The 15,859-nt window shown below is 35.4% G+C and overlaps 3 protein-coding genes and 1 pseudogene across 3 annotated transcripts; 2 read left to right on the top strand and 2 right to left on the bottom strand.

Moving 5' to 3' along the window:
- The first annotated feature begins 182 nt into the window (after positions 1 to 182).
- On the top strand, positions 183 to 2,835 carry LOC113042125 (UPF0488 protein C8orf33 homolog). Its single transcript, XM_026200711.1, has 5 exons — positions 183 to 646; positions 801 to 1,003; positions 1,173 to 1,263; positions 1,501 to 1,647; positions 2,559 to 2,835. The coding sequence occupies exons 1-5, from the start codon at positions 622 to 624 to the stop codon at positions 2,780 to 2,782; spliced, it is 690 nt and encodes a 229-aa protein (XP_026056496.1). The 5' UTR covers positions 183 to 621; the 3' UTR covers positions 2,783 to 2,835.
- A 510-nt stretch (positions 2,836 to 3,345) lies between these two features.
- Positions 3,346 to 11,459, top strand: LOC113042123 (ankyrin repeat and SAM domain-containing protein 3-like). Its single transcript, XM_026200709.1, has 16 exons — positions 3,346 to 3,551; positions 3,916 to 4,098; positions 4,355 to 4,553; positions 4,682 to 4,803; positions 5,387 to 5,468; positions 5,796 to 5,913; positions 5,996 to 6,133; positions 7,003 to 7,128; positions 7,206 to 7,318; positions 7,387 to 7,530; positions 7,609 to 7,733; positions 8,289 to 8,430; positions 9,370 to 9,571; positions 10,225 to 10,284; positions 10,363 to 10,458; positions 10,871 to 11,459. Exons 2-15 carry the CDS (start codon positions 3,920 to 3,922, stop codon positions 10,443 to 10,445), a joined length of 1,833 nt encoding a protein of 610 aa, XP_026056494.1. The 5' UTR covers positions 3,346 to 3,551; positions 3,916 to 3,919; the 3' UTR covers positions 10,446 to 10,458; positions 10,871 to 11,459.
- Positions 11,460 to 11,985: 526 nt separating this feature from the next.
- Positions 11,986 to 13,814, bottom strand: LOC113042124 (GATOR complex protein WDR24-like). The gene is made up of 2 exons (XM_026200710.1): positions 13,498 to 13,814; positions 11,986 to 12,510 (listed from the first exon to the last, which is right to left on the bottom strand). Exons 1-2 carry the CDS (start codon positions 13,668 to 13,670, stop codon positions 12,342 to 12,344), a joined length of 342 nt encoding a protein of 113 aa, XP_026056495.1. The 5' UTR covers positions 13,671 to 13,814; the 3' UTR covers positions 11,986 to 12,341.
- A 950-nt stretch (positions 13,815 to 14,764) lies between these two features.
- LOC113041846 (coiled-coil domain-containing protein 78-like) overlaps positions 14,765 to 15,859 on the bottom strand; it is a 16,379-nt pseudogene continuing 15,284 nt past the window's right edge.

Raw genomic sequence — 15,859 nt, 5'->3', positions numbered from 1 at the left:
TTGGTGTAAACGTATTTTCGTTCTGTTTCTGCAAACTGAATCAGTTTTTACATTTCAAATGGCGTTATATGAACGTTTAATCAATGATCTCCGTGAAACGTCTGTATTAGAATCTTTCAAAACCCTTCCTTTTCTAGCCCTGAATCAGTTTGGTGGGATTACATAATCAAGTAAAAACAACCGTGCCGTACGGTTCCGTTTAATAATAGCGAATACAAAACATTATTGGCAAATTATTGCGAAAATCGTTGTTTCGCAAACAATAACGAAAAATCCAGTCCAGTATGTACGTTTTAGTGCGGTCTTTGTGTAACCATTGCCTAAAAAAGAGGGCAAATTGTATTGTTCTGCAGTAGGAACCTTTAGTTAGTAGATGTGTTATCGGCGGAGCTTCTTGTTTGGTGCACACATGTGGGATTTGGATTTGTCACACACGCATAGCTAAATTCTGTAAATATATTTGAAAATCCAACACTTCAAGCAAAAGTAGTTAATAGAATCTATCACATTTATATTTTCCTTAAGCGCTGCACACTCGATAGGTGATAGTTTTTTTTTTGTTTTTTTTTTGAAAGAACACAACTAGTGCATTTGTGTTATCAGGAGATTAAAACCTCAATTATGGCAAAGGAATCAACTGAAACAGGTAAGATTTCACTACAGACCATATCAGCTGAATATATTGAATTAACGTGTGATTTTGCAGACTTTTGTATTGACTTGCACTGTATGACTTCATAGCATACAATAAAGGTGCAGCTAAATTCTTTGAAAATGTTAAATTTGTTAATGCTTTCCAGAAATAACCAGAATACTGGAAAACGAGAAAAACCCGTACGGCCAGAGTGAAGAAGACCCCAAAACAACAGTCCAAAATACTGACACTCCTGCCAATGCTAAAAAACACAAGAAGAAGAAAAAGAAAACAGGTGATGGAAAAGATAATCCACAGAAAGGGGTAAAAAGCAATGAGGAAACACCCAAACAAGAGACCACAGAACTGGTAAGCATATTTATATATATATATATATATATATATATATATATATATATATATATATATATATATATATATATATATATATATATATATATATATATATAATTGTGTGTATTTATTTATTTAATTATTTATTTAGAACCTGTGGCGTGTGTGTGTGTTTGTGTGTTAGACTCCTGATGAGCAGCTGAGGCAGGAGTTGGATTGGTGCATCGAACAGCTCGAGCTCGGCTTGAGAACTCAAAAAACCTCCAGCAAACAACGTGAGTGAGACCACACAACAAATAAAACATCTATGTATTACACAAACCCAGGACAAAAGAAAGTGTTTTTTGTGTGTGTGTTATTGTTTGTTTGTGTGTTATGTTTTCCTTTTTTTTTGTGTAATAAGACCCCCTTGAAAACGAGATGATGCATCTCAAGGGGTTTATTCCAAAAAATACATTTGTTGAGAAGAGACCCTCACCTTCTGTTTTGTTTACATGTATGTCTCTATTTAGGGGAAGAAGCAAGCCGCGCTCTGAAGACGTTACACAGCTCCAAAGCTCCCTTGGTGAAGAAGAGGCAGGTAATGCGAGCGGTCTCTGGAGACTACAGGAAGAAGATGGAAGAGGAAAGAGCCAAGCAGTTCAAACTCATACAGTCAGGTAAGGCAGTGGCAGAAATGAAAATTGATGTCTAATACATTTATATATATTTTCACCTGTTAACTGCCACCCATCCCCTCGGTGGGACACCTATGTTTAATTCACTTCCTAATCTAATCATGACAAACTATATATTGTTGGAAAGGTCTCAGACTCCTAAATAGATATTTTACCAATCTTTTTTGTAAAAAATGATGTAGGAAAAGTAATAGATTTATTTATGGCAAGAGTGCACATCAAAAGCCTACATCATAACAGTAGTTCTGACCTTTGTCAAAAAAAAGTTTTCTTTGTTGCCTTTTTCTCTATCACACTTTAGAAATGATCAGAAATTATATATATATATCATTTGAAAACTTAAAATCTTAAAATTCATCCTTTGAAACCCATTTTAAATTCAAACATTACATTACCATGAAAATGGTACATCAAAATCATGTTACAAAATGTTTTCAGTCATGAATAATAAAAATGTAGGTTTGGATCATGCATTTTCTAGTCTATGTTCAAAAATGTGAGTGACCGTTAGCAGGTTAATTAAAGGGAAGCTATAATATTTATAAAATATTATAAATGTCTGTTTACTAATTTACTATATTTGTTAAATAATTAGTTTCTAATGTTACATTATTAATATTTAAACCCATTCATATTAAAATAAATGTATTATACATTTATTTTAAATCAAATTATTATTTATTTAATAATTTGAAATACATATTTTTGGAATTAATCTATATATGTGTATTTATTAATTTAGGTAATTAGAAATGTATTTTAAATTATTTATTTTGGCAGTTTTAACAGTCCCCATTCAAAAAAACACAAACTTTCCAAAAGGGGCCATTTATAAAATAAAATAAAAACTGCCTTAAAAATATTTTAACAAAAATTGCTGTCTCTTTCCACAGCAGTGACCTCCGCCCGGGTCACCAGTGTCTCTGAGTGCAAACCAGTGTTTCACCGGCGAGCTGAGAGACACACACACCCCAAAAACCAAAGAGACGGATCTCAGGAGACACACACACTGCAAGAGCCCCAGGAGACCAATGAACACACAAAGACTGCTGGAGACCCAAAACCTTTTGTTTTCACTAAAACACATGAAGAGTTTTGCTTTAACTTCAACATATGATCTGAAACTGTAACATCAGCCAACAGGATTTGTGCCTAAAGTAGATGCATGGTCAGATATCATGTTTTTCTGTTGCATAATATTTGGATATGGTCTCTATGCATTTTTTTAAGCATAGTATTTTTTTTTATTTTTTATTTTTTTATAAATGTAATGTTCATAGAGAACACTTAAGTAAAAATTCAAAATAAATGAATTATGCCCAAAACTTTGCTGTTTCAATTTTTATTATATTATTTATTTTAAATTTTAATTTACTGGGTTTCATTTTTTTTAATTGTCTAATACTGATGATTTAAAATATAATGTAAATGTTGTATATGTAGCGTGTGACTGATGTATTGTAAGAGTTGCTATGGCAACGTATTTTAAAGGCTTATATTAGAAATGGCATGTTATTTCTCTAACAATTCAAGGGGATTATTTCACCTTAAACCAATGCTCTCAGTGAAAACGAGCATTTTATTTTTAGATATTTTATTATGTGTGTAATACTTTTGCAGTTTATCAACAAACGTGTTACTCTTTGATGTCGTCAGGCGTGTGAGCTATGAGTGCTGACGCAGAGCCTAATGGGATATGTAGTCTTGTATTGTGCACTGGCCGTTTAAACTGTATTAGCAGAAACAGGCAAAAGACTACATCTCCCTATGACACATTTAACAACACGCCCCGGCTGCAACACGAAACTTCCTTGAGTTGCCGCTGCTGTTGCAATTTCTGAACAAAACATTGATTTACCAGTTTGGAAAGTTGTAATTATTTCAAGGTTTGTTCGCTTTTATTTGTCGGGTGCTTTATTGGGTTGCTGAGTTATACGTTTGTGGCATGAACGGTTGTTGTAAAAGACTGTCATTTCCATGTTAAGAGTTTGGTTATAACTTTTGTAACTAAAGCTTTTTTGCATCATAACTATGCTATAAACATATGATTAAGAGTTTGAGATAACATTTATCCGAGTTGAACTGACTGACGGATAATAGTTCTGATACCAGATAACGGAACATTTCACTGGAAAAAAAGGGTTATTTTGAGAGAGATCAAATACATTGTTTTATTTTGATATACATACGTTTTTAGCTACTATTATTGCACATAATTGTAAAATTAAATATCCCACCTCATTTCCAGAGGAGGATGTCTGAGCTGAGCGACGAAGCGAGCAGTGAGTCGGATCTGTTGGGCGCGAGTCTGTCCGTGTGGCAGGCCGGAGGAGGAGACGCTCTGATCGGCCCGGAGGAGCTGAACGTGCCGCTGGACCTCCACACCGCATGCTCCATCGGACAGTATGATGTGGTGTCCGAGTGCATCCGCAGGTCAGGAGGAAGAATCTTCTGTTCATTCTTTGCATGTCTCCATCTAACAGCTTTTGACATCTCTTCGTTCAGTGTGCTTGGACGTTTAAAGAAATATGTCTAAACTAGAGATTATTTATAGAGAGAGAGATGGATGGATGATTGATAAATGGAGAGATAGACAGAGAGACAGACATCTGTCTTTTTCATTTATCAACCATGAGCAATAGCAGCCAGCACACAGACTTGTGTCTGATTCTGATCAATGGTTATTCAGGGGAGATGTGGATCTGGATGGGAAGAATGTCGGCGGCTGGAGTCCTCTGATGTACGCTGCATATATTGGTCATGATAACATTGTTAACCTGCTGCTGGAGACGGGGGTCAGTGTCAACGCCACCACGTCTAAAGGACTCACACCTCTGATGCTCGCCGCCAGCTGCGGGAACGAGAGCATCGCCTACTTCCTCCTGCAGGTCAGGGTTACATGAACCGCTCTTATCAACCAGTTACATTATGCTGTCTATTTGTGTGACCATTACAAGATTGCAAAAAAGCCAGCGCTTGCTATACAATACTGAATTAACATCTCTCTATACACTAGCAAGGAGCGCAGCTTGAATGTAAGGATGTGCGCGGGTGGACGGCTCTGCTGCACAGCACAGCTACTGGACACCAGCAGATGGTCAAATTCTTATTAGAGCATCACGCCAATGCAAATATCAAGTAAGTAACATGTGCATTCATTTATACAAAATCTATGTTCTTGAACTCGCCTTCTTCCTTACTTTTAACAGTTTGGAATAATTAGGTTAGTTTTTATGTTCACCAAGGCTGCATTTATGCTATGTTTATGTTTTAAAAGTACAGAAATCGCAGTGATGTTGTGAAATATTATTTCAGTTCAACACAACTATTTGAATATATTTTAAAATATAATTTATTACAGCGATGCAAAGCTGGATTTTCAACAGCCATTATTTAAATTACAGGAACAGATTACATAAATACGACATGGTGAATAAATTAGATGAGATATCACCAGATTCTTGATGTATATTTTGATCATAAATTTGCTGATAGCTTTTTTGCACTCTCACACAGAACTGCATCCAAAGTTATGAATTTTTATCTTTTTATTTCCAAGATGATAACTCTCCGTCACTTGTGTGACAGCAACATCTCAGTTTATACATTAACTCTCTGTATTTACTACTTGGCATGCAGTAAATGCTAGCATTTCATTCTGGGCATAATCTTGATTAAACATCTAGTAAACATGTTACATCTTTGACCTTTGCCCTCACAGAGAGCCGCTGTCAGGATTCACCCCGCTCATGGAAGCTGCTGCGTCCGGCCATGAGATCATCGTTCAATACCTGCTCAACCATGCAAGTGTGACCTTACTCCGAAACGTGACTTACATTACATTCAAAAATCTGATTATATGTAGAATAATTATGGATTTGCATCAATCTGACAATGACAACTCAATGCATCCATAATGAAAATTTAAGTTTATCTTCTTGGTATAAACTTACTCTCTATTTAAACTTACTTAAAAATAAAAGTATACAGCTATATTTAAATATAGCTATAGCGGCTAAAGTAGTGTCACTTACTACATAATCATAACTGAATCATAGTCAGAGCAACTATTTACACTCCAAATGTTAAAAAAGGCTTGTTTTCAGTATTTGTGGTTCTTTGTGATTCAGGGCGTCCGGACGGAGGAGAGGAACATGAAGGGAGAAACGGCGAGAGCTCTGGCTATGATGTACGGACACACTAAAATCGCCAGCCTCATCGACATGCACGTCATGAGAGCCAAATCATGTCAGTCGCGCACCTTAGCTTTAGTAATTGACCTTCTTTGTTGTGAATGCAGAAAATAACCCCAGCTGATCTGTGTCTGTAGCTATCTATGATGAGCTGAGCTCGTCTGAAGAAGAGAGTGCGACTCCTAGAGTCCGATCAGCTCGCAGCAGAACCAGAGGACCCAGCATTCACGACGGCCCTCAAGCCATCGCACGCTTCAGAGTCGGCTCCAAACACGGTCCTCGCACTATATATGCTATATATATATATGATTACTATTTTCTGTTTCAGTATATATTTTGAAATGGAATTTATTCTCATGATCAAATCAGTATTTTCAGTATCATTCCTCCAGTCTTCAGTGTCACATGATATTCAGAAATCATTCTAATATGCTGTTCTGATTGCTGTTCTGATATTATCTGATTATTATTAATGTTGAAAACAGCTGTGCTGCTTCATATTTTTGTGAAAACCTTATTATTTAAAATTTTATATATATTTAAAATATATATATAAAATTGTTCTTTCATTGCATTAAACATTTAATGAAATAGTTGTTTAATTATAAATATATTTTTTGTATTTTATAAATTTATTTGAAGTTAATTTTAAAAACAAAGTACGTTTTAATTAAATAGTGGAAAGGGATGTTGAATCTATATACAGACAAAGAAAAGTGTATTTGATGTTTTTATTTATATTTTATTAAATTGTAAATATTTTGAAATTATTTTATTAGCATATTCACAGTTATTTTAAGTTGAATATCTATATAAAAATATAAAATGGTTGAAATGGATGTTGAATTTATACAGACAAAGAAAAGTGTTTTTTCACTGCATTAAAAATATTAAATGAAATGTTACTTTATGAAATTAAATATTTATAGTATATAATAAATATAATTACAATTATTTAATGTTTAATATTTAAAAAAGTACATTTTAATTCAATAAAATCAAAATAGTTAAAGAAATAGTTATCTGATTAAATTGTAAATTTTGAAATTATATTCACATTTATTTTATTTTTAATTTAAAAAATTTATAGAAAAAAATAGTGGAAAGGGACGTTGAATCTATATAATGTGTTTTTTCACTGCAGAGGCTCCTGTGAGTCCCCCTGGATATGTGACGTTTCGGGACGTTGGCGATCAGAGCGAAGGAATCTGCAATCGTGATGTCACTTCCCCCATCAATGAGCTCGACGGCCAGAGCAACAGCAGTAGAGGTGAGAGATTCAGCAGGATGTCCATCTTAGCAATGCATCTGCTGACAACATGCGATTCAATGTGATTGTGCACGCAGATGAGCTGTTCTTTGATAACGACATGCCCACCATGAGGAGCAGCTCCAGCAGCAGCGAGGGTCTGTCTCATCTCCTCGGACTCAGCAGGGAGGCGTCACTGGAGAGCAACGAGGTCCGAACCATCATGCATCACTGCAGCTCACAGCAAACTGTTCTCTCAACGTCTCATCATGTTTGCAGGACTCTGATCAAGCAAAGAGGAGCTGTCCACGTCGATCCAGCAAACTCCAGCACTCCAAAGGCAGGAGTCCTGGAAACAGCAGCAGTGGTTACCGCGAGGCTCCGTCTTCCTCTGGACCTCCTCCTTCATACACTGGACCAAAGGTGTGTTCATCTAGTCCCTTCAGTGCATGTGTGTGTGAGTTAACATGCACAGATAAAGAGTATTTAAACGTGTTGCAGGATCTCGCAGGGTTCCTTGATCAGATCGGGTTCAGTAAGTACCTTCCCCTGCTGGAGGAACAAGACATCGACCTGAGGATCTTCCTCACACTTACTGAGAACGACCTCAAGGAAGTCGGGATCACGTGAGTCTTTTTGCTATTTTATTTTATTTGTTATTTATTTATATAAAACTGATCACTTTATTAAAAAGTTATTTATTATTTTGTGTTTTAATCAAATAAAATTAAAATATTTTTAATAAATGAAGCATTTATTTTATTAAAATTATTTTTATTATTTTTAAATTGTATCACTAATTTTTGTCAGTTCATTAATATTACTTTTTTTATTTATACATTTTTTTACCATTTGGTTATCCCTGTTCAGTTATTTAACTTTTTGTAAATATATTTTTTATTTGAATATATATTGCATTTTGTTTATACAGAGTTTTTTTTTTTTATCACCTTAAAATTGTGCTTTTTGGTTTATTAAAATGTATTTATATTTTTGATCCCATTAACTGTTTTATGTATTGTACAATGTTTATTTTATTTATTTTTTTATTTTTACAATTGCATTACTTTAAATGATTTTATGTATTTATTACTACATATATATATATATATATAATTTTCCTTTTATTTTATCACTTTATTTGAATAGTTTTATTTATTTGTACTCTTTTCACGCTATAGTCTGTTTGGTCCTAAGAGGAAGATGACATCAGCCATAGCCCGCTGGCACAGTAATGCACGGCCACCCAGTGATGCGTTAGAGCAGGCGTATGCAGACCAACTGGAGGCCGAGATGCAGGAAATGGCCATTCAGCTTCATAAGGTGCTGACTGCATGACTTCCATTCACCTCATAAAGCTCATTTGCATCTGAGGAGGATTGCATGATTGTAGCTAAAGTCAGGGAAGAGAATTGCCATGTAACTGGCACCTAGTTTGTAATTAAGTGTGAACTGTGACATCAACACCGAATCTAAAATGCACGCAGAGACAAGACATATCTTGTAAAACAGGTAGAGTTTGTACTATATAACCCGGTTTTACCTTTTTGCATGTAAATGTATAAAGTCAATCTGGTTGTGTAATAGGTCGCAATAAAATGAACAACATGCTATAAAATCAGTCCATCAAAATAAGTTGAGCTCAAGGGTTGCCATGAATAAAACTGATGTTGTAAAAACAGTACTGTTCAGGCAACAAAACAGTCATAAATCCACCACATAATAACTGCAAGTTTGCTGTAGTTAATGGGTGGTTCTCTTAAAGGAGTTGTGTGTATTTTTTTTGTCTGCAATAAAGCATAAACAGATAATACCTTTGGAGATATTTAGGAAAAGCATGCTTCATTTGCATACTTGTTTCTCCCAAAACAATACATGCTACAACCGGTTATTCTACTTTAAAACATGCGTTGTTTTCGTTTTGGCCAATTTAACCAATAGGATTTCAACAGCCCGGGTTGCCAGTTGGTTGAAAACACTGTACCCCAGCCATAAAAGCCAGCAAATGAACTGGATCAGAGGTTGTACATTCTACCCAACCTTAAAAAAAAAACATGCATCCATATAAAAAGCTCTATGACCAGAGACTTATTAAAATGCAGATACTTACAGTGTAAGGCTTGTTGCCTTCCATTGTGAATTTAACTCGTTACTGTTCTGTGTGTTAAATCTGGCAACCCGTGTGAGGACTGCGGTACCCATTTCTACAACTAGCTGTCAATATTACATTGTGCATCTTTAAGACTTTCTTTGTGTGTGTAGCGTTGTGTGGAGGTGGAGTCTCTGCAGGGTCAGGTGACCCAGGAGAAGGAGCTGCGTGCCGTGATGGAGGGATGTCTGATGGAGGAGAAGATGTCTTGGAAGAGAGTTCAGGCGGAGCTGCAGGAGAACAGCAAACGCATTCAGACGCTGAGCGGGAAACTACACGCTCTACGCAGCACTCTCACGCAGGAGGACGCTCGAGGTGTGCTGAACCTGCCAATGCTTTTATAATTCACAGAATGCATTGCAAATAATGCAGTACAACCAGAATCATTAAAAGTGTCTTTTAAAAAAACACTCCTACTGTCAGGTTGCCCACAAACCACCCAGACCCTAACAACCACCTTGCAATCAATCAGAACACCTTTCTTTGTCTTTGTCTTTAGTTTGCATTCAAAATGCAATTATAAATGTTTATTAAAATTAAAATTTGCATTATATAAAAATGTTGTTATAGTAAAATTATATTTTTATTTTAATATATATTTTTACTTTTTTTATCATGATTCCTATTTAATCACTTTTTAACAGTATTATTTTATAATGCATTTTATTTTTTATTTCATGAATTTTTATTTAAACAATTTAATTTATCACTATTTTACTTTTATTTCTGCAGTATGAAAAGTTGAAAAAAAATATATATATATTATATTGAGAATCAAAAAAAAAAAAAAAAGATGGTTTTGCATAGCCAAAAAAAAAACATGCACGACTCTAACAGCAAACCACAGAATATTATCACTTACCATATGCATCTTCTGTTTGGACCATCTTGAAGGAAGTATGTTATCAACACTATAAATCATTTGAATGGCCTGTACTGATGCACGCTCTGATGTCTGTCTGTGGTAGGTGATGGCTTGATGTGCTCTCAGCTGCTGTCTAAGATGGACTCTCATATGGCGGAGCTCAGTAAGACTTCTGTTTCTGTGCATGTATAATGTTTCCTTCACGTGGACGTGTGACTTCACATCATGTTTCTCTGTCCAGCTGACGGTCTGAAGGAAATCCTTCACAGTCTCCAGCATCTCAGCACTTCAGAGAAGCGCTCACAAAACTGGGAAGAATCCTAACGGCTGTGAATGGGTTGGTTGAACATCATTTATATGAAATCAAAAATCAGGGTTTCCACAAAATATGAGTTTTCAACATTGATAATCATCAGAAATGATTCGAATGATTTCTGAAGATCATGTGACACTGAAGACTGAAGGAATGATGCTGAAAATTCAGCTGTGCATCACAGAAATAAATTACAGTTTAAATTATATTACAATAGAAAACTTATTTTAAATTATTTAGAAATATTTCACAATATTATTATTTTTAGTGCATTTTTGATCAAATAAATGCAGCCTTGTTGAACGGAACGAACTTCTTTAATAACATACAAAAATCTTGCAACCCCAAATGTTTGAAAAATAGTGTGCGTTACAATAAAAAAAATGTTTGAAACTTGAATTTTCAAGTTGTGTTTCTGATGTGTTTCTGCTTGTAGGACACTTGCTTTTACCGACGGAGGGTGAAAAACCACCCTGAACACAGATGGCCGCAGGAGTCGCACGCTCCGGTAACATGAGTTCAGATGGAGATGATGGACCGAGCGAGGACCGAGACGACGACAGGCGGCCAAAAATGACAAGCGGGCGAAGAGCATCTCTCGCCTGTGCTCCAGTTACGTGGTACATTCATCAAGAGAACTGACCAATCACAGACAGAGCTGTGTCAGACAGGGCGGAGCCAGAGGATTTGAACTTCCTGTTAGGAATTCAGTGCACACAGAAGTGTGTGGATACTGCAAGCACAAATACTGTTTATTGTTCTACAACGACTCAAACCTCTTTATTAGATTAGATTTCAAATAAGCCTATTTAAAGCCTGAATAATGAAGCAGTTTCTTGCATAAAATCAAACCTCAGAAGATCTTTACTCACAATTGTTAGTCTAATATTTTCTTAAATACCGTGTATGTTATAAATACAATCATTCATTTGTTATGCAAACTGCCATATTCAGTTCAGTTCATTCAAATAGCTTTATCAGTATGAGCGTAAGTAAAAAAGTATGGCCAAAGCTGAGCATATGCAACAAAACAATAGTTTGTTATTATTATTGTTCTTGCTACTTCTACAAGATAATTCAAGATATCCAGTAACAAATTAGAACTTTTTTTAACATAATATTTAGTTCTCCGATTAAAAACAAAAAGACACATAGAAATGAATTCTGCTGGTGTTTCATGTCCAGGTTTATGGTCATATTATTGGAGCTACTGTCAATTAATTATTTTTAAATGTTCCGTTGTTGTTTTTACACTATCAATTTTAAAATATTTTTTAATGCTAATCAGCTTATCTATCAATTATGAAAACAAAGTCTTTATTGTAATTGTGTAACATAAAAGGTAGAAGAATCCAGTCTGGAAATAAAGCATTTAAAGCAAATTTATGTAGTTTTGTGTATTTTTGCGACTTTGGAGCCCCCTACAGTTACTAACTAATAAAATCATTATTATTGTTTTATAAACTCTGCTTACATTTAGATCAAATTCTGCTCCCCAAAAAGTAACTTTTAATATGTTTCCGTGGCTTCATAAATACAAACCCACAGAGATGATAATTAAAGACTGGCTTTATTCTTAAACAACACCGTTTCTTTCTAAATAAATCTGATTTCAATGCAGTGTGTTCTGCATTTACACAATTTTCAAGAATATTTTCAAGATGCATGAAACACATTCCCAAAGCAGGTACATCTCTTATGTACATTAGACTATTTATAAAACAAATTCTTCAAGAACTAAGAAAAGACTTTGCTGACTATTTTCAGCACACATATGATTGCGTTCAGATTCCCTTTGTGTTTGATTATCATAAAATCATTAGTTCTACATATTTTTCCTCCTAAGTAGCAGCGTGATCGTTCCTCTGCTAGAGAGAGTCCTGCGTGTGTGTGTGTGTGTGTGTGTGTCAGGTGTATTCACACAGGTGTCCGCAGCCGGCCGGACAGTGTTTGGACTGTTTCAGCCACTCCATCATATGCTCCAGGTGTCCTCCGTGACTGCAGCCCTGACACCACACAAACAAGCCTCTGACCACGTGATGACACACTGCACACACACTCGCACACTGGTGGCACCTAGGAAGAGTTCAAACACACACATACAATACCCAATCAATATATTGCACATATTTTAAAATGACAAGATTTTAATTCATTTATATTATATATATATATATATATATATATATATATATATATATATATATATATAGATATATATATATATATATCTATATATATATTACTTGACAAGTGATATAATATTAAATAAATTATAAATAATAATAATAATAATAAATTATTTTATTGTACTTTTTTATTTTAAATTTTACAACAAAAATATTTATCATTATAATTTAAAATTAAATATATAAATTTTCTTTATTTATAAGTAGGCCTAAAGTGTGCAAAGTTCTCTAAAATCTTAGGAATATTCCACAATGATATTTAAATAAATTAAATCAAGTGAATTAAGTGATATAATAGTATGTTATAACAATAATTTTTTATAGAAATGTATATATATAATACAAAATAAATCATAATTCTAAATACAAGATATTTTATTTACTTCTTGAATGAACCAAAATAGTGTAAAATTCTCTAAAAATATTTGCAGTTTTCAAATGATAATATTTACATTTTTAATAGATTAAATACAATTCATTATCATTTCATATATAGTACAGAAATTATAATAAATTCATGATACATTTATTACATCTATTATACAATTTAATAATAATATATTTATTTATAATTAGAATTTAAAATTAAATATATAAATTTTATTTAGTGGATCCAAACTGTGTATATAATATATAAATATATCATAAAAGATAAAGTATAATACATTTGTAATAGATTATAATTTCAACAAATTTTATAACAAAAATCTATTAATTTTAGTTGTCCATATCCATATTAAAAGAGAAAAATATACCTTTAAATGAGCTTTAAACAGTTTAAACAGAATAAGGACTGAAACTCACAGTTTGGTTGATTTTTGACTTGAAAAAGGCAAAAAAAAAAACAGATACAGTCAGGGATTGGAGGTGGTACCTGTCACAGATCCAGCCCCTGTTGCTCATTGGTCGCTTGCAGTTGCTGCAGTTGATGTGTAAGGTGGTGGAGGCTTGATTCAGACACATGATGGGGCCACATGTGCTCAGTTTGATCACCTCGTTACTGACGTTCCACAGCTCGAAGCGCTGCAGCAGGTCGATGTAGGACATGTACCAGTGCTCCTGAAACACAAACACACACAGATTAAAACATCACGACTGTATCCTCATTCAATATTCACCTACATCAGTCCACTCATACAGTTCACTTGAAGGAGTGAATGAAAACGAGTGAGTGAGGGCAATGGAAGGACTGCCGCTTTTGCATAGTTTGCCTGCTGTTTAATAATCATTTTGAAATGGGCAGCTCCAGTAGTAAAATTAAAGGATTTATATTGAACTCTGTCATTGAAATTATGGATAAAGCCTAGTTAAACAATTTAATAGTCCATTTACAATGAATTTGTACATGTGTTGTATTATAGCATGGAGGGGTGCTTTTAACACCAATTAAAGGAACACTTCACTTTTTTTAACTTCCCTAGAGTTAAACAGTTGAGTTTTACCGTTTTCAAATCCATTCAGCCGATCTTTGGGTCTGGCAGTAGCACTTTTAGCTTAGCTTAGCATAGATCATTGAATCTGATTAGACCGTTAGCATCTCGCTCAAAAATGACCAAAGAGTTTCCATAGTTTTCCTATTTGAAACTTGACTCTTCTGTAGTTGCATCGTGTACTAAGACTGACTGAAAATTAAGAGTTGTGAAGTCAGGAACTCTTTGGTCATTTTTGAGCGAGATGCTAACGGTCTAATCAGATTCAATGATCTATGCTAAGCTAAGCTAAAAGTTCTACCGCCAGACCCAAGTATCGGCTGAATGGATTCGAAACGGTAAAACTCAACTATTTAACTCTAGGGGAGTTTGATAATGAGGTTTTTTTTTTTTTAAAGTGGAGTGTTCCTTTAATGGATGATTCAGCTGTGAGCGCCATCTTTTGGCAAGACGCAGGAACTCTCATTATGTGCATCAGTGCATTATGAGTTTTTCTCTAGCTGCTTAGTGTACATCGGTTGTGCACTGGAAAACATCCACTATGGTTTCGGACAACACTAAAAAATGACTGTTCCCTATTTGAGGGGTACAGTGGGCTGATTTCGGATACAGCCCACATGAAGAAAGCTACACTTCCTGTCAAAAGCGGGTGGTTTTCCTCACGCTGTGTGAGCTCGTCGATCTCCTTACGGATGCGGTCGCCCAGTACGATCAGCACGGATACGGCCATTCTGCACGTCGCCCTGCTCGGCGTAGTAGCACAGCATCTCCTTTACGATGGGGCAGAAAGAAAACTTGGGCGGCAAAGTGAGGCGAGAACAGCAGCTGCGAGACGGAAATGAGACTGAAGGACTCCATGGGAGTCAGACACGTGCTCTCGGCTTCGCTCCCGCTGACGTGGGGTGACTCGGGCTTCTCCTGCACTGGCTCCGGGGCCGAGGGATGGGTCCATGATCTCGTGGCCGTAACGGGAAAGCCTCCTGAGGGAGCAGGTACTCGGGCTCCTCTGCTTGAGAGAGAACAGGCTTTTCATTTCACTTTTTACACCTATGCACCTGTGAGATATGCTTGGTTTTGTTGACTTCTCACAGGCCAATATTAACAATTTGCAGCTTCTTGACCAACCTGCCTGGTTCTCGTGCTCCAATGCTGTAGAGATCATCGTCGTCCAGTTCAGCGTCTCCAAACAGATTACTCGGCCTGACCCTCGCTGCCCTCCGTCTCCTCGTTCTCTGCACACAGAAACACATCCTTATACACCGTTTGTAAGGATTTCCTGGCAGCTAAACATCTGGACTGACAGCTGAAGGCCACGGAGAAACTTACGGAGTAATTGTGCATTCACAAATCAAACCATCTTTATAATAACTGAGGCAGCTCATTAACCCTGAAGTTTTAAAGGGTTAGTTTCACTGAAAAAATTAATTTTTCTCTCATTATTTACAGGTCATTGCCTAATGTGTTAACCATCCGCTGGTTTCACAGACAAGGCTCAAGACTAAAATGTAAGTCCTGAGCTGTTTAATCTGAAAGAAGAACAAGAGGGCACCAATCATGTTTTTTCTAAGACACATTTATAAAAATGGCCTTGACTTATACTTAAATAACCTTGAACTGTAGCCTTGTCCTAATCCTTGCTTAGTCTTAGCACTGTCTGTGAAACCAGGGCTTTATTTCTTCTGTGGAACATAAAAGGAGACATTTAGCAAAATGTCCAAGTTGCTCCAAGTTGAAAATGCACCATAAAATTATCGGTTTTCTAGAGGAACAGACTTAAACTGAATCTGTTGCTTAATGTCAATCATA

Source organism: Carassius auratus, chromosome 24, assembly GCF_003368295.1.
Source record: "Carassius auratus strain Wakin chromosome 24, ASM336829v1, whole genome shotgun sequence".
NCBI classification, from domain to species: domain Eukaryota; kingdom Metazoa; phylum Chordata; class Actinopteri; order Cypriniformes; family Cyprinidae; genus Carassius; species Carassius auratus.
Note: the sequence above shows the minus strand (reverse complement) of the source record. Positions and strands in the feature narration are given on the sequence as shown.

What these genes read in the sequence shown, in the direction of transcription:
- LOC113042124 (XM_026200710.1), bottom strand. Translation starts at nt 13,670, where the DNA reads ATGTCCTACATCGACCTGCTGCAGCGCTTCGAGCTGTGGAACGTCAGT. An exon ending in AGGGGCTGGATCTGTGACAG is followed by an intron (nt 12,511 to 13,497) that starts GTACCACCTCCA and finishes AACTCTTCCTAG; the next exon opens with GTGCCACCAGTGTGCGAGTG.
- LOC113042125 (XM_026200711.1), top strand. Translation starts at nt 622, where the DNA reads ATGGCAAAGGAATCAACTGAAACAG. An exon ending in AAAGGAATCAACTGAAACAG is followed by an intron (nt 647 to 800) that starts GTAAGATTTCAC and finishes AATGCTTTCCAG; the next exon opens with AAATAACCAGAATACTGGAA. An exon ending in AACAAGAGACCACAGAACTG is followed by an intron (nt 1,004 to 1,172) that starts GTAAGCATATTT and finishes TTTGTGTGTTAG; the next exon opens with ACTCCTGATGAGCAGCTGAG.
- LOC113042123 (XM_026200709.1), top strand. Translation starts at nt 3,920, where the DNA reads ATGTCTGAGCTGAGCGACGAAGCGAGCAGTGAGTCGGATCTGTTGGGC. An exon ending in TCGCCTACTTCCTCCTGCAG is followed by an intron (nt 4,554 to 4,681) that starts GTCAGGGTTACA and finishes TCTATACACTAG; the next exon opens with CAAGGAGCGCAGCTTGAATG. An exon ending in TGGCCATTCAGCTTCATAAG is followed by an intron (nt 8,431 to 9,369) that starts GTGCTGACTGCA and finishes TTGTGTGTGTAG; the next exon opens with CGTTGTGTGGAGGTGGAGTC.